At 34.7% G+C, this 22,554-nt stretch overlaps 1 protein-coding gene across 2 annotated transcripts in view; it reads left to right on the forward strand.

The window, feature by feature from the left end:
* Positions 1–22,554, forward strand: part of TTC21B (tetratricopeptide repeat domain 21B) — a 41,776-nt gene that overhangs the window by 961 nt on the left and 18,261 nt on the right. Inside the window, exons 3-18 of one of the 2 annotated variants that reach the window (XM_068407851.1) lie at positions 512–622; positions 1,944–2,110; positions 4,371–4,493; positions 6,418–6,575; positions 6,933–7,017; positions 8,529–8,627; positions 9,229–9,421; positions 10,574–10,671; positions 11,143–11,343; positions 13,883–14,012; positions 14,443–14,600; positions 15,897–16,121; positions 16,922–17,160; positions 17,482–17,554; positions 18,595–18,705; positions 21,537–21,675. In XM_068407851.1, coding sequence (XP_068263952.1) covers positions 512–622; positions 1,944–2,110; positions 4,371–4,493; positions 6,418–6,575; positions 6,933–7,017; positions 8,529–8,627; positions 9,229–9,421; positions 10,574–10,671; positions 11,143–11,343; positions 13,883–14,012; positions 14,443–14,600; positions 15,897–16,121; positions 16,922–17,160; positions 17,482–17,554; positions 18,595–18,705; positions 21,537–21,675 — 2,310 coding nt within the window. Of the gene's footprint in view, positions 1–511; positions 623–1,943; positions 2,111–4,370; positions 4,494–6,417; positions 6,576–6,932; positions 7,018–8,528; positions 8,628–9,228; positions 9,422–10,573; positions 10,672–11,142; positions 11,344–13,882; positions 14,013–14,442; positions 14,601–15,896; positions 16,122–16,921; positions 17,161–17,481; positions 17,555–18,594; positions 18,706–21,536; positions 21,676–22,554 lie in introns of those variants that run through there. The other variant, XM_068407852.1, reaches the window with a different exon arrangement.

Consider the following 22,554-nt stretch of genomic DNA (forward strand, 5'->3'; position numbering starts at 1 on the left):
ACCTGAAGTGGAGGGGAGCTGTGGCAGGGGGCTAGGAAGGATTCAAAAGATTTTGAGGTTCCCAAACTCCCTGACTTTTTTTTGTTTGATTTACATTCATGTGTTCTTATTTTTCAAGATATTGCCTCTTTACTTGCTGTTCGAAAGATTCACACAAGACAAAAATCGTGGCTGTATAAAGAAACAGGAGCAAAAAGGGGGGGAGCTGCTCAATGCCCCCATAAAACAAATAATAAAGATTATTTTCATCTTTATGGTAGTTGGCGTAACTAGCACATAACTCCTTTCAAGTTCTCTGTGTTGAGATGCTTTTTTCTGTCTTGTGTCTATTTGAAAGACTTGCACAAACAAGTGAAAATGGATGCGTGAACAATGAAGGATGCTATGAAGAAAGTGTTATCAAAACCACAGAGGAAAAATAGAGGGAGAAATTTAAGTCAGATGGAGGTTTGATGCTGATATTCTCTGTCTTGAAAAATCTTATAGCCTATTCTGTGCTTGTTTTCACTAGGTGACATCCAAGAGGGTATTCGACAGTTGGAGCTTATTAAAAACAAACAGGATGTGTCACTTTGTACCATGATGGCTCTGATTTATGCCCATAAAAAGAGCCCTAATCCAGGTATGCTCGTTGAGACAATACTGCTTCATGTTTTAAACAGCTGTGTGTGAAGTTCTGAGAGTTGTAGACTAATCCTCCGTAATTCAAAAAGGTATACTGCAGCTTTGCATTTGACATAGTATCTAGTACTGAATTGAGTGAGACTTACCAAGATTGTAAACAAAAATACCAAAACAAAAAACTGTGAAGAGTAAGACTAAATGTTAAAATAAAACACTAAAAAAAATCTGACTTATCTACTGTGATGAAAAATATTTTATATAAAAAAAAATTGAATCAAGCTTCTTGTAATTGTTGTTTACGCTTGTCTGATATTGGTACTTTTGAGCAGAACTGCAATTTAAGAAGTCATTAAAGCCATGCCATTTCTATCTTTCAAGTTACCCTGACCTTACAAATGGAGAAAATAATTTTGTGAATGTTGGTATTCTTTTCTGTAATCTAAAAGCTGGGGTTGTTTTGCAAACGATTGCTAACAATTATATTCTCACAGTTTTTTTTATCAGGTAAACTGAGTTGTCATTAAACTATTGCCCTGGTATCTGCCTGACTGTGCAGATTTATGACTGTTGCTGACAATTTTGTTAAGCTGTATGATGTGAAACAGCTCTGACTAATGCCATCACTCTTATTTAGCAGGAGGGTTGGACTATATGATCTCCAGAGGTCCTTTCCAACCCCAGTGACTTGAGTCTCTGAGGATTAATACTGTAGGGCAGCAAAATTACTATGCATTTCAAGATTCTGAGAAAGTCATGGGAGTAAGAGTCAGACATTTGATTTTAATGGCTCCTAAAAAAAGGACCAGAAATGAATGTGGGTGAAAGAAAATATTTGGCAGTAAGTCCTGCACACCAAATGAAATTTCCATGTGGGATTAACCTGGTGAGAGCAACTGGCAATAGCAATGAGGATGTAAGAAAATGAGCTTTAGTGTTAAGAAACACATCACACATTTTCTAGGGATTCTGGAGCTAAATGGTCTTGTGTTCAGCACTTGAGGGCTGCTCTACAGTTAACTCTTTACTTATTAGGCAGACACTGGTATAAATGTGAACCAAGTTCCCATTTATCTGGCAGTGTCTCAGCCAGATCTAAGGTTTAACAAATGGGGTTCTTGCACAAGTGACCCTGTTGATGGGAACCCTCTTCTATCATTTACGTCTGTACCTGATTAATATGTTTGATTTGGATTGCCCATGTGTTTATCAATCTATAATACAGAAAACAATGTTTGCTTTGGAAGCCCTTGGCTTATGTGCTGCTATTTTGTAATATTTTAAGATGCTATCAACAAAAGCTCTGAACAAAACCTTTTCAGATCGAGATGCTATTCTAGAGTTGGATGCAAAAATGAAAGAGCAACGTAAAACAGCAGGACAGCAGGCTCTGTACTTTGCTGGCTTATTTTTGTGGCATATTGGTCGTGAGGACAAAGCCCGTGACTATGTTGATAGAATGATCAAAGTTTCTGGTGGTGGTAAAGAGGTAATTTTTTTTTTTTTCCTATGTAAAATAATAATAATAGGACCATGTATACTGTGAAGCTAAACTTACTGCACCAATGCGATTTGGAGGTTTCCTTTAGCTGTTTTGTGTTCTAATACTTTTCTTTCTTAATGTCATAAATTCATTTGACAGGGCCGAGTAGAATTCCCATAATGATTTTTTTGTCTGCTAAGTATTCATCTTCACTTAATGAATGAGAGGTCTGCATCAACCAATGGAAATAATATGTTGTTCTGCCAATTTTGCTACTTGACACTGAGCATTATATAATTCCTAGCAAAAAACTAAGCATGATAGTGTCACTAGAGGGAGACATCTGTTTTGAATCTGAAGATTCAAAAATACACAGAGGATCAGGGATTTAAATTTTCAGCAGTTATTATAGGCAAAATTTGCCTAGAGTTTTACTCAATGTAATTTATTTTAAAATCTGTGTAAGTGTTGTATGTAGCAATGTCTTCTGCATTTATATCCAGACATCAAAATTCACTAGAATCTTTAATCTTTAAAGAAGTTTGTGAAAACTTCCTGTGTTATTTTTTTTAAAGTAGGTATCAGCTTCAATGCAAGGAGAGAAAAACCAAAACAACATTATTTTTTTTTTGTAGTCAAACGTCTTCAAGGCAGAGCTGTTAAAATTGAATGCATTATGACACTAGAATTAAACACAAATGTTGTTTCTGAATTGTTCCTCTGTGTGGTTCAGTACATTGCTCAATTTGTAATTTACAGTTTTATGGTTTAGATGATATATGAGTTAAAAATCTGCAAGTATTCTAAACATTAATTTCTGAAATGACGTTATGAATTTAAGTAATGGCTTAGCTTTTGAATTATCACTGATTATTAATTAAAATTGGTAGTTACTTTTAATTACTGCCTTATTTTTACTAATGAGGAAATAAACAAGGACATCACAAAGCATTAATACGTTAATTTCTAAGAAGACCAAGGATATGCCGTTTTGGTAAAATAGCAGTATTTATGACTTATTGAAACCATAGTAGTTGGGTTTTGTTTGCTTGTTTTTGTTTTTAAGAGACACTGTTTGGGAATGTTGCTTAGCAGAAAATATTTCCAGCTGGAGTATTTAATGGGTTAGAAATAATTAATCTTTTTTTTCAGAGGAACATGCACATACATAAAAATATACATTAGCATTTAAATATGTAGAAAACATAGTTTTCCTTTTTTCTAAGTTCACTTCTGCTTATCCCTTTTCCCAGTGTGACAGTACAAAGTTATGTGTACTTCGGATTTTTTGGGAGGTGGTTAGGGGTGCTTAAACTTCGTGAAATATGATTTGCTTAGTATATGCAGTTCGTTTTGGTAAGATACTTTATGTATTCCTTATATAGAAGTAAAATACCTTCCATTTTTTTTAAATGCTTGAGTATATGAATTTCAGCCAGTTTCTGTTGCATAACAAAATCATGACCCTGATTATTAGCAGTTACAAAATACGTCTTTTCTACTAACCTTTGAGTTTTAAATAAAACTCACTTCTTTAATTTTATGTTACAAAAGAGGTAGTGATATTTTATAGTTTAAAGTTTTGTTTTGATGGCAATTATAATTTGGTTAAATAATCCAACACTTCAAAATAGATTTGATTTACTTAAGCTATAATTAAATGTCTGGAACACATACGAGAAAGAAAATTCATTAATTACAAAGAATTCCTTCAATGGAAAGACACATTTCACCTTTTAAAAGTTCTAAGTAGTATGTTTTTTTATAATACTGTTGGGGATTTGAGAAATGTCAGATCTTTGCCCTTTGCACACAGGTTTTTCTTTTTAATCAGACAGTAGAATTAAAAAACAAGTTTCTCTCCTTTTTCAGTACCCCATATGTTTCTCAGTGTCTCATATAAACAAAATCTTAAGAAAATATTCTGCAGAAGTGTTTGCAGAAAGTATTCTTACTGTCTTAGGCGATCACTTCTGCAGGGTTTTGTTCTGTGTGCTGAGCATGTTAGACTAATTCAGTGCCATTGTTTTTTTTTTTAATCCTGTAAGTAAATATACTATTTGATTAATGTAATGCTGGAATGAATTACTGATATTTTAGGTTACGCTGTAGACGGGTTAGAATTTCAAATATATATTTTAAATAGCTAAAAATAGACACTTTAAGCCCTATTTTATTTTTAGGTTATTTCGACATGTTACTTTATCTAGTATACTTTTTTTACTACCTAGTTAGTGAAGATTTCCAATTTATATTTTGTCTACAGGGGCTGATTTTGAAAGCATGGCTTGATCTCACCTGTGGGAAAGAAACTCACATTAAAAAAGCTGTGAAATACTTTGATGAAGCACTACAGGAAGGCAATGATGTTTTTGCTCTGCTTGGTAAAGTAAGTTTTACTTCATGATTTTAGTGCTTCCTAAATGTCATATTAGTCTTGTAGAGTGATTAGAGAGATGCTGAGAAGAGTTGTCTGTAAGTGAGCTTGTCCAAGGAGTAGAAATATGGTTCAGTCATACTCTTTCTGTTCAGAGGAAAAGACTAGCTTTTGGCAGAAATGAAGTTTGAAATGATTTATGAAATTGTTTAAGGAATATAGAATAGTTATCACTCAAATTGATTACGAGCACAATAAAAATATACTGACGCTTCTGTTTCCAGTGCTAGACAGCCCATTTTAAATAGTTTGTAGTTAATTTTAACAAGTAGCCGAGGTTCATAAGACTTCTCACTTTCTTTGTAGATTAAGACAAAGCGTCATGCCTGGATTGCAGTAATGGTACACTGTGTCTGTTACCATATACAGAATAATGAATTTCTGGGGCGTTCTTGTATTATTACATTTCTCTAGTATAAAACATTGCTGCAGTGGGATATTGCTTCACTAAATACAATTTCCACCTTTTTTTTATGAACTGGAGCTGGTAACTATTTCTTCCTGCATGTCTATTTCTTTTAAGTATGTTAATGATGTGGTTTTTTTTTTTTGTATAAAATTACCTACCACATGATACTTTAGGGTCTGTTAGACACCGATGTAAAAAAGAAAGGTATTAATTAAATAGTCAGTCTAAGTGTATATTGAGGTTATGATTTTACTGTATACACAAGAAAAACTGTTTTTGTTCATGTATTTATATGTAAGAAATGAGGTTTCAAATCACCTGAAGATGTAAAAGCATGTGTCATCTCTTCCTTTTTGCATGGGACGCATAGCCACATTACAGAATTGCTGTGTGCCATGGCAAAAGAACTGGTAGTTAAAACACTGTAGTGTGATCACCTATGAACATTGTAAACACTCTTTTTTAATCATCACTAGTCTGTTTCATGTGTTCATTTTGATAATATTTCATTAAGGGAGTGGCATGAATTGTTTTCTTTACACATTTTTCTGTTTCAGAGTATGCTGCTTGTTTATATCGCAGACATTGTTACTCGTTAATATAATGTTTAATATTTTAAAGCTAAATGCAGAAAAAAATGTTCAGTGAAAATAAGAAGACTAAAGTTCATGAGAGTGTGCACAATGGTATTTGGTTAGGCATGTGTGCTTAGCTGTATGTGGACTGTTGAGTTCAATTGCCAGTTTATCTCAAATTTAGTTACTGTAATTAGATTTTAGACAAACAGCTATCTTGATATGGCTTAAGAAATTAACTGAGAAATTACTATGTTTGCACCATTTCTATCTTAAAAATATGAAATAAAATGGCATGCACACAGTCACCTCGAATATGGTAAGTAAATTTGAAGCATCAAAGCAAAATAGAGGATTTAAGCCCTGAATTGATTTCTACTCAAATTCATTTAAAACTGTGATACTTGATACTTCTGAAGTAGTTTTATATTTGGAGTACCCTGTAAATTCCTTTACAATTTAAAAATTGTTAATCCTGGCAACAGCAACGGTGACCTACTGAGTGTGGGTTTTTAGATGGTACATACCTCAGGGCTTGCAAAAATGTTTAATCTGTGGATTGTGTTCAATATCCTAAAATTATGAGATGCTTTATACAAAGTTATCTGAAACCTAATAATACAATTTTACTCTTTATCTACATCTCTCTGTCTTTTTCTTGCTCGTAACTGACTAGTAAGTTGTAAATGCCGCAATTACCTTTCTGGTAGAGTGCTTACCACACACCAGGTTTTACATGTCATCTTTTGCTGTTTGTTGCAGTCTCTAGTTGTGGTTGATGCTGAAGTAAAACTATGCTTAAAGAAAGATTTTTCTTTCAGAGGCTCTTTTTCCTGGTTTCTGTGTGAGTGAGTGTACAGACTTTTGATATGACTTCTCTTCCTTCCATTAGGCACAGTATTTTGAGGTCCGACAGAATTATTCAGGAGCTCTGGACACTGTGAACCAGATAATTGCAAACTTTCCAAACTTCATTCCTGCTTTCATAAAGAAAATGAAGCTAGAGCTAGCCTTGCAGGACTGGGAGCAGGTGGTTGAAACGGCACATAGGTTGAGTATGAAGTAGCACACCATTAATTGTGTTTTTGCTATGTTTACACTGTAAGAACACTTTGAAACAAAAGTAGATAGGTTTCCTCTAATTTTTAATGATTTTGAATTAGTTAAATCATTTTTTAAAAAAAAAAAAAAATTTAGATTAAACCGTATTAGAATCCAGCTTTGCAATTCTGTGGGGATACTATGTCAATACGTGAATCCATTTTGGATGGAAGAGGACCTTTTTTTGAGATAGGCATGAAGTAACTGTGCAATACAAGTTATTTTTTTTTCCCCTTTTAGGATAAAACATGATTGAGCAAAGGTTTTGTTTTGGTTTCTTTACATTCACCTTTTGTTTGGCTTTAGACTATTGCAGAAAGATGCCCTCAATTTAGAAGCCATAAGAATGGAGGCCCTGCATTATCTGTGCAGGGAAGGAAATATATCTGAGGTGAGTAGACTCTTGACATAACACAACCTTTGTAGGGACTAGATGCCATGTGCCCTATTTTGTTTATGTCTTCTCATATACTTTGTCTGGTCCTGTACTACACTACTTATCTTCAGGAAGAGGTATATTTACCTATTCTGACTCAAATGACTGCCATGGCTTATTGTTGGGTGTTTTCTGGATGCCAAGGGAAACATAATTTTTTACCTCCATCTTTCCGGAGAACAGGAATCAAGCCAAACAGAAGTCTCCTCTGGACACTTAAATGAATCATGTTGATTTGAATCATCAAAGCAATCTTTTATTATTTAAATTCTCATTTGATAAATTCGTAAGTTATTGTAAGCCTTCCATTAATTTTAAGTATTTTGTTAATTGAAATGAGGCATTGTAGTGATAAATTTCTGGAAGGGGGTTATAGCCGCTTAACAACAGTCTGCAGTATTAGATTGCATGACCTGTGCTTTGTTCACCATTTTTTGACAATTACTGGGATTTTAGCTCTAAGAATTCTCTTCAGCTTTTGCTTCTACATCCAAGATCCTTTTCTGCACAGGGATATATGCTTGTATTTTGTACATATTGTTCCATTTTTCAGGAAATTTTAAAATACATTCTCTAAATTGTAATGAAAAATCAGTAAATATTTTAAAATATCTTTTTCTCATTATGCAGAAATGGTGGTATAATTTAAGTGGAGATTTGGCAAAAAAGTAAAGTGTTTTGTAGGTTTTTTCAAGTTCAAGAGGAAAAGGTATTTTAGGTTGTTGAAAACATTTTTAATTATTACAAGGAACTCTTTATTCATTTAGTGTATTTATAATAAAATTTAAGTCTCACATGCACAATCACAAGAAATATGTAGAAACAGTAACAATTGCAGACTCCAATTCAATAAAACTGTCCAGGAATGAAACTTGCTGGACATGGTAGGGTGTAAACAAAAGATTGTGGGGCAAAATGTCACATGTGACTAAGACCCATGTCTAGGAAAAAATTTAAAAACCTGATGAGATTTAAACATGATTTAGGTGTGTTTTTTTTTTTAAAAAAAAAACCATTACCTTATTATTGTAACCCCAAAAATGTCTGAAGTACCTTAGGTGGCTTGAGAAACTGTGATGTTAAGTCTGAGCATCTGGAAGTGCTTTGATTTGGAGCATGTGTGTCTGTATCACACTGAAGCCTGAACAAGACTCACAGATCAGATTCCTCAGACTATCTTGCTTTATGGGGCTCTTCCGTTATAGCAGATTCAGCTCAAATCTTCCACTGTTTTTAGAGCATGTATAGAGGACACATGATCTACTTTATTGTCACTTTACTATTCCAAAGTATTTTTCTAGGAATTCCAAAATAAATGTAACTACTAGCCCTGAAAACTTCTGAGTTTAAATTTCAAGATGTTGTTGCATAGTAAAATATGTGACTAGTTTTTAGTGAAAACTGTTCAATTGTCCTAATCTATTCATTCTCTCTATTACTTCTTACGTTACTCCTTTGACTCCAAGGCTTCAGCAAGACTGGGAGACCTAATTAAAGCACTGGACAGGTTAGAACCACGTAATTCACAGCTCTTCTGTAAAATGGCTTTAGCTTTCAGTAGAACGGTGAGTAAGCTTTTTTTTCTTAAGCAGCATATCACTATCTATGTATCCTGTTTTTTGTTTTATTTTCTGGTAGACAGATGTTAAATGTCTACTAAAGGTCGAAGATTGCAGACAATTGAAATAGATTACCTTGTGTAGCCTTTGGTAACTACATTTTAAAAGTTTTACATTCAGTATGAATTACAATACTTAAGCCATCTCATTCTAAAAATGTTTTTACTGCTTGCTTTTAAATGAGAAAGAGGTTTCCAATGAAAGTACTCTCAAATGTCCACCAACCATATTCTTCATGTAGGAAAGTGACAAAGGTTGATCACATAGCCTTGAAACTGAAGGTTTCTTTAATCTTTGTATTTTATCAGAATTGTTTTAAGGAAGCATTCAAAGCAACTACCAACTGTTCCTTATTGTATGATATTGTATATTTATGTTTGAATCCAGCACACTTTAGTGTCACCATTTTTATAAAGTTACTACAGATTATATTAGTCTTATATGAGATGATGTTGTCTCAACTGCTACAGCAATATTAGGTGTGTTTTTTGAAGTGAATCTGAAAAATACGAAAAACTTAAGGTTTAAAGATTATTCTTACCATTAGTGTGGCCGGAACCAGCTCATCCTTCAACATACACAAACCTTAGTTGAAAGAGCATCTGATTTGGCATCCGACAATGCAGAATTTGCTACTGAACTTGGCTACCAAATGATTTTACAAGGGAAAGAGAAAGAAGCTTTAAAATGGTACAAGGCTGCTATGACACTTGATGAAACAAGTGTTTCTGCACTAACTGGTAAGATCTTACACTTTCTTTTGGTTTTTACTGGCCTTAAGACACAGACGATGCTTTTTTGATCAAGTTTTCCTACTACTGCTACTAGGAAAATGTAGAACTATTAGAACAGGAGCCATTGGGCAGTACTTCCTGATTCATGTTACGTTGTCTTCCTTGTAGCAACAGTTTCTACTGACTAGGTATGTCTTTTGGTCTTCCTTTTGAAAAGTGAAACTTTACTCTTTTAAATTAGAACTCTCAAAGTAATGGTAAGGACAGAGATGTGGCTGTATTTTATTTTTAGTTTACTTTTTAGTTTACTTTTTAGTTTACTTTTTAGTTTACTTTTTAGTTTACTTTTTAGTTTACTTTTTAGTTTACTTTTTAGTTTACTTTTTAGTTTACTTTTTAGTTTACTTTTTAGTTTACTTTTTAGTTTACTTTTTAGTTTACTTTTTAGTTTATTTTTGTGGTGCCTAAGAACTAGAGAACTCTTAGGCACTACAAGAATAAAAAATTTAAGGGCAGTTGATAGAACAAGCTGTCCATGGCTACATATGTGTCTAAATTAGATTGAAAAATATAATCAAGTCAAAATGTCTGATACTTTTGATATGTGTGTTGTTCTTTGAAAAAAAAAAAAAAATTACTTTTGATAAAGTTCAATTGCAGTCAAGAAAATGGAGAATAAATATGGCATACTTGCTTCACAGGTTTTCCCCTGCATTTTTTTTCTCCTTGACTATGCTGTTGCCTTCTAATCCTGAACTTCAAACAATATGAAAAATTTAGAGGGTAGGAGTGGTTTGTGTGTGTGGGGGGGTAATTTCAGTTTGCTTCCTGTACTTGTTCTGAATTTAGAAGCCAGACTTTTTGGTGCTTCTACTTAGTCTAGAACCAGTTGAAGATTTACTGTTTTAAACTTTGTAATGTAAGGGATGAGATCTTTCTGTGAAACTGCTTTACAGCATTGCATATATTAATGTATCAATTGTGTATTGTCTATCCTAAGTATTTCTAAGTACATAAAATCTGCATTACCATAAGTCTTGATCTATTCTTTCTTCACTTCATGAAGAGGTTGAGGAGAGAAAAAGTTAATTCTGGAAAACAAAGCATGTGCTTGACTAGGAAGACGAATCTGCAATAAAATATTTAAATATGTTACAGGAATTATACGTTGTCAGCTAATACAAGGGCAATTAGAAGATGCAGAGCAGCAGTTGGAGTTTCTTAATGACATTCAACAATCCATTGGGAAATCTGGGGTAGGAGGCATCTTCCTTCATTAAAATACTTTACAGTCTGAATTGTTGTCTACTAGCTACTTCATGTTCTATATTTGAGTCACTTGAGCAGAGCATTCTTAATGGAGTACCATTAAATCTAAATTTCAGTTTTTCTGCCTATCAGTCTAAGTTAATGTGTTGCCGACCTTTGCAACCCAGGTCATTGCCTTCCTGCAGTGCTTTGTCTCTGAAGATAAGTTTGAAATGTCAGGAAAGGAGGGATGTTAATTATTTTCAGGATTTTGCATTCAGAAAAATTTAGAGCTTCTTGCACAAATTAAAGGAATGCATTGATATAATAATCATCATTTACAGTGAACATACTAAATGTCTTAAAGTATCCCTAAATATGAAGAAGAAATGGCTAACAATAATTATGTAGTATTGTATGAGTAACAGATGAATGTATCTGGAATACGGAAAATGTTTTATTTCTTTTTTTTCCTGTAGGAATTATCTTTCTTGCGTGCAATCCTAGCTATGAAAAAACGTAAGAGACAAGAAGAAGTTATTGCCTTATTGAATGAAGTTCTGGATACTCACTTTTCATCTTTGCATGGGTTTCCTCTTGGTGTGGAATATTTTGAAAAACTAAACCCTGATTTCTTGATAGAAATCATTAGGGAATATCTTACTTTCTGCCCAGCACAGGTAAGCAGCTGTAGATCATGTCTGCCTGAAAATGGAAATTATTCTTGGATTTCACTTTGAGATCAGTTAATCATGAAGCAAAAATTTAGAAAATTTTCCTTCTTAAAATGTGAATTTATTGGAGGTAAAAGTGTGAGTTTAAGATATGATACCACTATTTAGTCAAAATAACTATGAAAATATATCATTTGTGAAGTGAGCAAATTGTGGTAATAACACCTGAGGAAAGGTGGGATATTTATTTAATGCACTATGTGTGTGTATTTATACTTTTTTGCTATCTCTTTTGATCAGGAATCTGTAACAATACAGTGAATAGAGGTATCTCAATATGAAACTAGGATGTCCACACTGACGGTCCTATTCCTGAAATATTTTTGTCAGCTCAGGGTATCTTTCCAATATACATATATTCTTTCTTCATTTCAGTTTCTTTTGTGTGTTGGTAAAAATCAGTGGAATGCTACTTCTTTATATTATTATTATTACTAATTCCAAAGAAAGATCTCACTTAGTCTAGATGGCTAATTTTCTGTGACTGAATTTGCTTGTGCTAGTTTTGGCAACAAAGGCATGTAGAACTTAGTAAATTGAGTGGGGACCTGACATCTAGGACCTTGATCTAGGTAATCCTGCTCCGGCAGGGGGATTGGACTAGATGATCTTCCGAGGTCCATTCCAATCCCTAACATTCTGTCAATCTGTGATCTCTACAGCAGAAGAAACACATTTAAAGTTTCTTTAAATAGTCTCTTCCTTAAATAGATTATTCTTCTGAAATAGCTGGGAGCTGACTTTTGTTATCCTGTCATTAGCAGATGTCTCGTCTAATTATAGAACCTTCCCATAAATACTTGTTTATGTGCAGTTTTAAAATCTAACAGGCAAACAAGTAGTTTTCCATTGTTATGATCTGTCCCACCACCTGTAATGAAATGGTAATGTTTGAAAGTCTAAAACATCAGTAGCAATGACAATTTCATGTCACAGAGATAAAGAAGTGTCATTCTATGAGGTAGTGTCTTGTCTGAAGATTTCCCTGGGGTATATTCCATAAGTACTTAATGACAATGATGGTTTTTAGTTTGGAATGAAAACTCTTTTCCTGAACTATTGTCCATAGTAAGATTTGTAAAAGAAAAGATAGGCTTTTCCTGACTTTTTGTTATCTCTTTATTGCAAAAAGGAGTTTGTGGTATTAGAAAGTGAGGAGTTTAGCCAGGTGGTGGAGGCTTCCAGTTTGATAGTGGAGGATTGCTGCTTCCCCAGGGCAAGGGCCCTGTGGAAATGTTAGCTGTGAACAGGTTGCCTTTTCCTTTTTTATATATAACAGTTAGCAACTAGCTGATGTGATAGAGGAAAATGAACAACGTTTCTGATAACAAGCAACTAAAATGTGGTACATTGTAGTGGCAGTTTAGGTGAAAGTAGCTATTTCTCAGCTGCTATTTTCAGTTTGTTGGGTATGTTCTGTGGCACAGAATGAGGGTAGGAGGGACAGGACCAGAACCTTTTCTTCTCATTCTTCTGGTTGTTCATTCCAGCTTCAACTGTCTTGAAATTTAGTTCATTACCATTATGTTGAATGACTTGGCATGGTAATTCAGAGTATGTTGCCAAATGTTTATGGACTGACTCTTCAGCTTATGTCAGGTCTGAAGTGTTTTATCATCCTTGAAGTCCATGAGGCTATCTTATGTTCCTGCTTGTCTTTGTTTCAGCTGGGATAGAGCTAATTCTCTTCTTAGTATCTAGAATGGCGCTATGTTTTGGATTTAGTATGGGATTTGGTATGAGAAGAATGTTGATAATACACTGATGTTTTTAGCTGTTGCTGAGAAATCAAGGACTCTTCAACTTCCCGTGCTTTGCTAGTGTCCGGGTGCACAAGAAGCTGGGAGGGAGCATAGCCAGAGCAACAAGTTCAAACTAGCCAATGGCATAGATGAGGGTTGGCCGGGAAGCTGGCCATCTCTTCTGGGATAGCGGTTTCGGGATTTTCTCTTCTCCGGGATCGCTAGCCAGGGTCAGTGCGTGGTGAACAGTTGCACTGTGCATCACTTGTTTGTATATTCTGTTATTATTATTATTGCTATTTTATTTCAATTTTTAAATTGTTTTTATCCCAACCCACAAGTCTCTTTACCTTTACCTTTCTGATTCTCTTCTCCACTCCTCTGGGAGAGAGGGGGAGAGTGAGCGAGTGGCTGCATGGTATTTAGTGGCCTGCTAGGTTAAAACCATGACACTGCTGATACCAAGAAGTTGGCCCCTTAAATTTAAAACATATTTTTATATTTCCTCACAATGGCAACTTTCAGTGTTTTGGGCTGAAGAAAATAACAATGCTTTGCTATTGCTCATTTGAGTTTAAAGTGAAGCTCGGAAATAAGATGAAATCTAAGTCCAAAGTCTGTCAACTGAACTGTTGTTTTTGAGGGGGCTTTTTTGGTTGGTTGTTTTATTTGTTTGGGATTTTTTTTTGTGTTTTTTTTGTTGTTGTTGTTGGTTTTTTTTGTTTTTTTTTTTTTACTTCTAGCCTGCAAGTCCTGGGCAGTCTTCTTCACCACTTCTCAAGCACTGTGCATCTGTTCTTGAAACTGTGGTAAAAACTGTGCCTGGTCTTCAACAGGCTGCCTTTTTAACTGCAAAAGTGAAATACTTGTCAGGTAATAGTTATAGGAATTATTAGCTATCCACCTCTTTTAGTTTCTTTAATATAAAATTGATTTCATACTTTTAAATCATAATGAATATTTTTCTCTCACTGCACAACAGTGCATTACAGCAAATGAACAACATTTGCACTGCCTTGTCTTGTGATTTGTGTGAGCGCTATCTTAATTGTACAGAAACATAAATATTGTATTTTTTTATCTATTGCTTCCAAAGAAGTTCACTTATTGAATGATTTACAAATGGAACAATGGGAAAATGTGTTACCTTTGACCTGGTTTTGATTTCATTTCACAGCCACATAATACTTTGTATATGAGTTTATATGATTATAAAATTAGTGAATAATTAATAAATGCCCTGTATTTAACCTCTGTATTTCATATCAGCTACTTTTTCACTTTCCCTTTTTTAACTTCCTAGGGGATATTGAAGCAGCCCATAGTAATCTACGTTACTGTCTTGAAAGGAATCCTTCTTACGCAGATGCACACTTACTGATGGCCCAGGTGTATTTGGCTCAAAACAATACTAAACTATGTTCTCAATCCTTGGAACTTTGTCTGAGCTACAATTTTGAGGTGAGTTGGACAAAAGAATGGAACTATTTTATTCAGTCAATAATCTGAAGTTGTATGTTTTTGTATGTAATAATTTTAAACTGAACTTATGACTCTTCCACTACAAGTTTAATATCTAAATGTTTATATGAACATGGTGTCTGAATATTTATCGAAGAAATGACCATAAGGATGAAACTAATATCTTATTACAACGTATTGAAACTGTTTTGAAATACAAAAGAAAGAAATGGTAGCTTTTTCTCAAATCCTTTATAAATATTAAAACCATGTTGTATAAACAGAATTTGTGATTCCAGACTAACCTTGCAACAGTCTTTAAAAGCCAACACAGAAGGACTTGAAGACTGATGCAATGTTTTTTCTGGACTTTGCACAGATGTACAATTGCTAATGAAGATACGCAGAGATGCATGAGGGGATCAGAACAGGTCTGTAGTTAACTTCTTGACAATTCACGCTCTAAGTGTTAAGAGAGTAGCCATATTCTATGCTCGCTTCCATTAATGTCACATCTTTGTCTATCTTTTCTGTTAAGCACTGTATTAGAAAACTTTCACTGTTTTGCAGTGATCCTCACCAGTTTTATTTCTTGGGGCTAATATGTTGCAGTATAGGATTTTTGATTTGACATCAGTAGAACTCCGTGTATGATTACCACTGAGTTGGGAACACTCTATACAGCAGTTATTAGGTCTGAGTTGTGCTAAGTCTCTTGACAGAGCTTAGCTGAAAAGTGACAAACTACCATTTCCTTGCAAGCGTGCTCCTATCTTGGTTCCTTTCTCCAAGTGATGCAAGAAAGCTGAAGATTAACTACCTAGTTAGGAGACGTTGAGGTGCTTGCAGCTGTGTACACAGCAACATTTGCCTTATTGGCATTTCCTTTTCATGAGAAGTATGTTTTAAGAAGGTGGAGAAATGGCAGGCAGGACTTGTGCCAAATGACAATTGTATACTTCTTTTAATTAATAGCTGAATGAAGTGTGGGAGATACTCAAAATCCCTTAAAATTCAGTCTTGTTTCACATAATGCTGTAACGAATGTTTTCCTATCCCTAAGTCTCATCTCATGTAATAATTTTTTAATTAAAAACTTAATTACTAGTTTGCATACTCTTTGAAAATTCTATTTTTGTAAGTAAATTACTGAAATTGAAATCAGGTATATTTGGAGGAAAGAAGGAACCAAGGTCAATATTTAAAAAAAAAAAATTAAAAATCTTCTTTCAAGGGGTTTGAATACTATGCATAAAGTAAAATTTGGAAACTCCTTATGTCATTATATTTTTTTAGGTGAGAGAACATCCTGTTTATCACTTAATTAAGGCCCAAATCCAGAAGAAGGTGGGAGAATTATCAGAAGCTATTAAGACCTTACAGATGGCAAAGAATTTGCCTGGAATGAGAAAACCTACAGCTTCTTCAAAAACTAAAGGAAAAAGAATTGAAATTGATGCAAGTGATCGTGTGTCTGTCTTCCTAGAGTTAGTAGAAGCTCATCGTTTGAATGGAGAACCGGTAAGATGGCAAACTTGTTAAGATGTAATACATGCCTGAAAACAATTTCCTCTTCACATTAACAGAAGTGTCTATCCTCATTAGTTCAGAATAGAAAACCATCACTTCTTTTACCAAGAGGGTTTCCTTGGTAAAATTTCCAAGATGTTAATATCCGACTTGACAGCTTGTACCTTAAACTGTACAGAGAAAAAAAAAAAACCAAAACCTACTTGCAGGTGTTCAATTTTGAGTCTACAAAGTCCCTTTTAATTTTGAGGAGGAGACACTATTGATGTTCATTTGCTGGTGTGTAGATTCCTGTTTTGCTGTCAGAATGCTATTAGAAATATTTTTGGATCGTGTCCTTTGTGTAGCAGCATCCTTACTATCAGCTGTATCTTAATAAACAGTAGGACACTACATATGTGTAAGAATGTAAGAGAAGCCACGTAATTGTGTAGTTGGAAGCGCCCTCTGGAGGTCGTCCTGCTCAAAGCAAGACCTGTTAGAGCAACGTGCTGAAGGCATTGTCCAGTTGAATTTTGAGCATCTCCTTGTATATATGCAATGTAAACATTTTTCTCTGCTAAAACTTTTTCTGGTAGTTCACATCACATAAATTTTATTTACAAAATCAAGAGAAAAAAAACGTTTAAATGTTTTAGCAAAAGAAATGGATACTGTGGTTTGGGGTTTTTTGTGGGTTTTTTGGTTGATTTCTGTAATGCCCCCAGACATTCATTTGCTTATGATGTCTTTTATTTTTGGCTGTTCAACAACAGGAAACACATTAATTCTATTGGTTTTATTATTTGCAGCATGAAGCTGCTATAATACTGCAAGATGCCATTAATGAATTTTCTGGAACTCCTGAGGAACTAAGAGTTGTGATTGCAAATGCAGATCTGGCAATTGCTCAAGGAGATGTTGAACAAGCCTTGACTATGCTCCGAAATATTACACCTGAACAGCATTACTTTGTACAAGCTAAAGAAAAAATGGCAGATATTTATCTTCAGTACAGGAAAGATAAGAAGTTATATGCTGGCTGCTATAGGTAAAAGTTTGTTGTGTGTGTGTGTATATACTTCCCTAGATGTTTAATGGTAGCATGGTGAGCTCATTTTTTCCCTTTCTACTACAGTAAGTCAGAAATATTTAGTGGCATAATGAATTCATTTGAGTAAGTGTTGTAACATTTAAAACGGTAATTGGACATCCTGTTTTGAAAAGATATCTCAGATTTTTTTGTTTTGTTTTAGAAATAAAGAAAAACTAAAATCTGAGGAGGATAAAATTGTTGTGCCCTGTTTGTTGTCGTTTAGATACCAGTATTGACATGTTAAATATTGAGCAAGTTTCTGTCTTCTGTTTCCAGAGACCTAGTAGAAAAACTGCCAAGTGCTCATACTTTTCTTCTTCTTGGTGATGCATACATGAATATTCTAGAGGTAAGTGCTTGCTGGAGATGAAGAGAGTTATTGAGTCATTTGTTGACTTTGGCAAGTTGAGACAAGGTAGCGTGCTGACTCTTATTGATTGGTAGTTGGCAAACAGAAACTGCTTTAGGATGTAAAAAAACTTAATTACTGGCTATGAATGTAACTGTTCTAAGTTCAAAGAAAAAGCTGTTGAAAATGCATTTTTTTTCTAATAACTGACCAGGTGAAAGTCAAGGAGAGGATTTTATCTAGAAGTCTTATGGGTCAGGGATCTAACGAAAATCTGAAGTGGGAGCTAAATTAAATTCAGAAAGAATTTAGAGATGGTTAGAAGAGTTCTGAAGCTTAGAATAATTCTAGGTAACTTAGTTCTCATATTAAAAGTTTTATTTTAAAATTTTAAATTATTGAATTCCTATACATTTTTTACATCCTTTGCTTTCTTGATGAACTGGAAATGTTATTCAGTATTTGTAGAAGACAATGTAGTCAAGTGGACATAGGAATTTGAAGGATACACATTTAAATTCATATTTTGTAGGAATGGATTGGGTTAGGACACGCAACTAATAGTTTAGATTACTAGTTTGGGGATCTGTAGGTGGTTAATAGTTGTTTACTTATTAATGTTTGTGTGTAGTTTTCTCCTTAATGAAAATTATAAAGCGAAAGGGAGTTTGTTTAGATCTGCTATAACATGGCTAGAGAAGAGAAATGGATGATCGTCCAGCACAGTGATAAGTTTGCATAAGTTTGTTAACTAGTGAAAACAGTAGTAGAGAAATTTCAGTGGAAAAAGAACCACGTTAATTCAAACTCATTTGTTTGCCAAGTTCTCTCCATATTCTGTTTTAGCATGGAAATGTGAGTTTACATGGGTTTTACACTTCCTACGATTTCATAGTGACCATTCTTCTCTCAGAAGTATTGTAGCTTATGAACCAGTAGTACTTGGCAGTCATTTCTGGAGGTGTTACCAGATTTTGTTTTCCTTATGCACTTTTTATCTTAATCCTTGACTTCTGTGTTTTTATCTTTTACTGTTGAAGCTTGGTGAAGCCATAGAAGTCTACGAGCAGGCCTTGAAGAAAAATCCAGAAGATCCAGCTTTAGCACGTAAAATTGGAAAAGCCCTAATCAAAATGCATTGCTATTCAAAGGTATTCTATAAGTACTGTATTAGCCTAATTTAGTATTGTGTGTGGGCTTTGCCTGATTTTGTTTTCAGGTTGGGTAGAAGCAGCATTTCACTTCAAAGTGCTAAACAAACTTTTTATACTGAAAGTAAGTTTGTAGATCCGCTCCAAAATATCTGGTCAGTCAGCTTTGTGGCCCTTGCATAGGACAGGGAGGGGAAGAAAGTATTTTGGGACAGCCTGGGAAGGAAGCAAGCAGGGCTGTAATGCTGGGGAAATGGTGTGATTGTACTCTTAGTGCTTACATACAGGAATCTTAAACTTGGGTCTTTTATGTTTTGTTTACCTCTCACTGAGCCTTTTAATACAGTGCTCGGCACAATCTTCCTCTGTACTTATGGAAGTTATTTCAAATATGGTCTCTCTATCTCTCTTGGACCCTGAAGAAGTTAGGAGGGCCATGAAGATGATCAGGGGGCTGGAGCACCTCCCCTGTGAGGACAGGCTGAGAGAGTTGGGGTTGTTTAGCCTAGAGAAGAGAAGGCTCCAGGGAGACCTTATAGCAGCCTTCCAGTACCTGAAGGGGACCTACAGGAAAGATGGGCAGGGACTCTTTATCAGGGAGTGTAATGATAAGACAAGGGATAATGGTTTTAAACTGAAAGAGGGTAGATTTAGATTAGATATTAGGAAGAAATTCTTTACTGTGGGGGTGGTGAGACACTGGAACAGGTTGCCCAGAGAAGTTGTGGATGCCCCCTCCCTGGAAGTGTTCAAGGCCAGGTTGGATGGGGCTTTGAGCAACCTGGTCTAGTGGAAGGTGTCCCTCCTCATGGCCGGGGGGTTGGAACTAGATGATCTTTAAGGTTCCTTCCAAACCAAAGCGTTCTGTCATTCTATGAAATCTATTTTATGCCTTGGATTCAGGACAGGACTGTTAGCTCCCATCATCACTTCTTGTCAGGCTTAATACTGATTGGAGGTTCCGGTCTGAGTTTGTGTATTACCAGCTTAGATAAGTGATACTGCACAGACTCTTTCAAGCAATGTACTAATATGCCATCATCTTACCTGTTCAAAGTTGCATTTTTATTACCATTGTGCCAGGAGGTTGCCTGAGGAGAAACATGATGTTGCCTACATGGAGTGAACCCAAAGGTTCATTTTCTGGGAATATCTAATAGATTTTTTTTTTTTTTTCAGGAAGACAATTGATGATGAAACAAGTTACCAAGCAGTGACTGGGGAGTTCTGTTGCATAGAAATCCCTGTACAGATTTCTTCCTTATCACATTGAATGTGAAATATTCAGTGTGTTGTTCCAAGGAATATACAGTTTTTATATTTGTGACATATGAGCTTGTTCTTGCATATGTGCAATTTGATTAGTCAGCTGCACTTTCACTGTTTTCAGGTTGGATAGAAGGAAGCCTTTCACTTTAAAGCACTAAACAGTCTTTTTATCCTGAAAGTAAGTGTGTAGATCCGCTTCAAAATATTCGGCCAAAGGCAGAGTTACACGTTGGTGGATACAAATCTGGTGAATTGTAGTTCTGGTGACTTGCAGTTTATGAGTTTTCGGGCCTGCACTCAAAACCACGTTTAACTACTTCTCCACTGACCCAGTCTTCTTACATCTCCTGGCCTTAATATTGGCTAGGATAGTAGTAATAGAGGCTTTAACATCTTACTGTTGGAAAAACAGAAGAAAATGTTTAGAGAATACTTACAGGAGCAAATGATTTTATTTGGGCAACCTCAAACTACTGGAGGGTGTGTCCAAATTGTGTTTGTGTTTGCAATGTTAGAATTTTCACTTGCTTCTGTTTAGGTCAGTATTACAGGCAGCTCAATAGATGATTCCTATCTTGCTCCATGATACTTCAGACCTTTTTTGTGTGTGTGTAATAATCTAATGTACTGTGAGGGTTCCTAGAGTTGCTATAGAAAAATTTGTAATCTATATGTTGATGGGTGTTTTATGGACCAGTTTTTTATTTTGAGGCTTCAGCTATATCATCCTTAGGATGCTTAAGCCTAAATAGGTAACCTGCCTGATATGTGCATTATTATGCATATTTAAACATTATTATGCATGTCAATTTTAAAACAATAGAAGTTAATAAAATATTTCATTTTGGAAATGTAACTTTTCAACATAATTCCAGTTCTTGTTTTTCCCTTTACTTAGAGAAGTAACATCCTGTATCAAGACTATTTAAGTTGTTATTTTGAATTGGGTTTTTTAAACTTATGGAATAATAGTTTATTGATCCAGAACACTGCTTTTTTATTGAGTAAATATTTGACTTTTGTAGTTTATATGATTGTCAGTTTTTATGTTTAAAAATGCAAAGAGAGAAGACTCCTTTCTATTAGATTATGCTTAGTTGATATTTTTAAACTTTTCATTACTTCTTTCATCTTCGTGTTTTGCAGGTAGACTTTGGAAGAATATTTGTCCTTTGTATACAGTAAACCAGAACTTTATAACTCCATTCTGACTGGAATTATACAACTTCAGCACCTAATGAAAATATAGTTTAATTGGCAGTGATCCTGTCAAACATAGAATGTGATAATGTGGTTAGGCTATGTAAATACATGTTTATCAAAATGTGGGCTCTAGTTATTCTGTTTATTTTTAATTTGGCATTACATTTTTGGAAGCCTGAACTTGCAACTAAATAGCATCTTTTTAATACAGTATTTATTAGAAGTGACTTGGTTACAGGAGAAGTGAAGAAAGTAGAGAAAACTCTTAAGCAGCATGTCATTAAATACCTAAGTAGCAAGGTGGTTGTCTTTAAGATTTGTCTTCAAATAATACTCAGATTTTTGTTTCTTCCTTTTAGGCAGTCAGTTACTATGAGGCTGCATTGAGAAGCGGTCAGCACAGTTTCCTTTGCTATGATTTGGCTGAGCTTTTAATGAAACTGAAGCAGTATGAAAAGGCAGGAAAAGTACTTCAGCAAGCTTTAAATCATGAGCCTGGTAGGAATGTTGTTAATTTACAGCAAAACATACAATTTCTACTGTTGTTTGTTTTCTGCATGATTCTTAGGAAGAAACAAGTTCCATGTAAACTTTTTTGAACTGTAAAACACAGGAAACAATTATTAAGTGATAAATGGAAATGTGCTCTAAAATAAACTTCACTTACACTTAAAGGTGCTTTTGCCAGGACTTTTAAACTTGGACCATCTGTGATGGATGAAGTCAGTAAATACAATAGTAGAGCCCCATGCATGCTAGGTTCTTTCTCTTCTGTGCTAGCAAATGTTCTGATACTGATTTGATCAAGTATAGGTGAGTCATTCCTGCTGTTAGGGCGTCATTGTTTAGATGGTAAATGCTACCCAGTATCCTTCAGAGCAAAGAGATTAAACTGCTTGAAGATGTCTCTTGGGACCCTCTTTTACATGTTAGGAATACGCACTTACAAAGCTAAAACTTTTGGAATTTTTTCCTTGTTTTAGTTAAAAGGCAATTAAGAAGTTTTAAGGTGTTTAGTGTGAGCTATTGAGCTATACCCTTAATGAAGGAAATCTTTTTGTAGTGGTTTAATTATATTTGTTAAGTCTTGTGGCTATCTGAATACAGAAACAGTATTATCAAGTCTTATTACTAGTCCCTTATGTAAGTTTTTCATATGTCACTATTTTACTGGTCTTTGATACTGTGCAGGGGAGCGTTGGTTTTCTGTCTTGTTTACTTCTTAATGAAAAAATCCTCTGATTTAATGTTTTATTCCTGTCTCAGTTAAGCCTTTGAAGATCTGGCTAATTTTATAATTGTGCTCAAGACAGCTTGATCTTCTAGTGTGGAAAGATAAATTAGCAGAAAATACAGTTTGCTCCATGTACTTTAAAA

Source organism: Nyctibius grandis, chromosome 9 (genome assembly GCF_013368605.1).
Source record: "Nyctibius grandis isolate bNycGra1 chromosome 9, bNycGra1.pri, whole genome shotgun sequence".
NCBI classification, from domain to species: domain Eukaryota; kingdom Metazoa; phylum Chordata; class Aves; order Nyctibiiformes; family Nyctibiidae; genus Nyctibius; species Nyctibius grandis.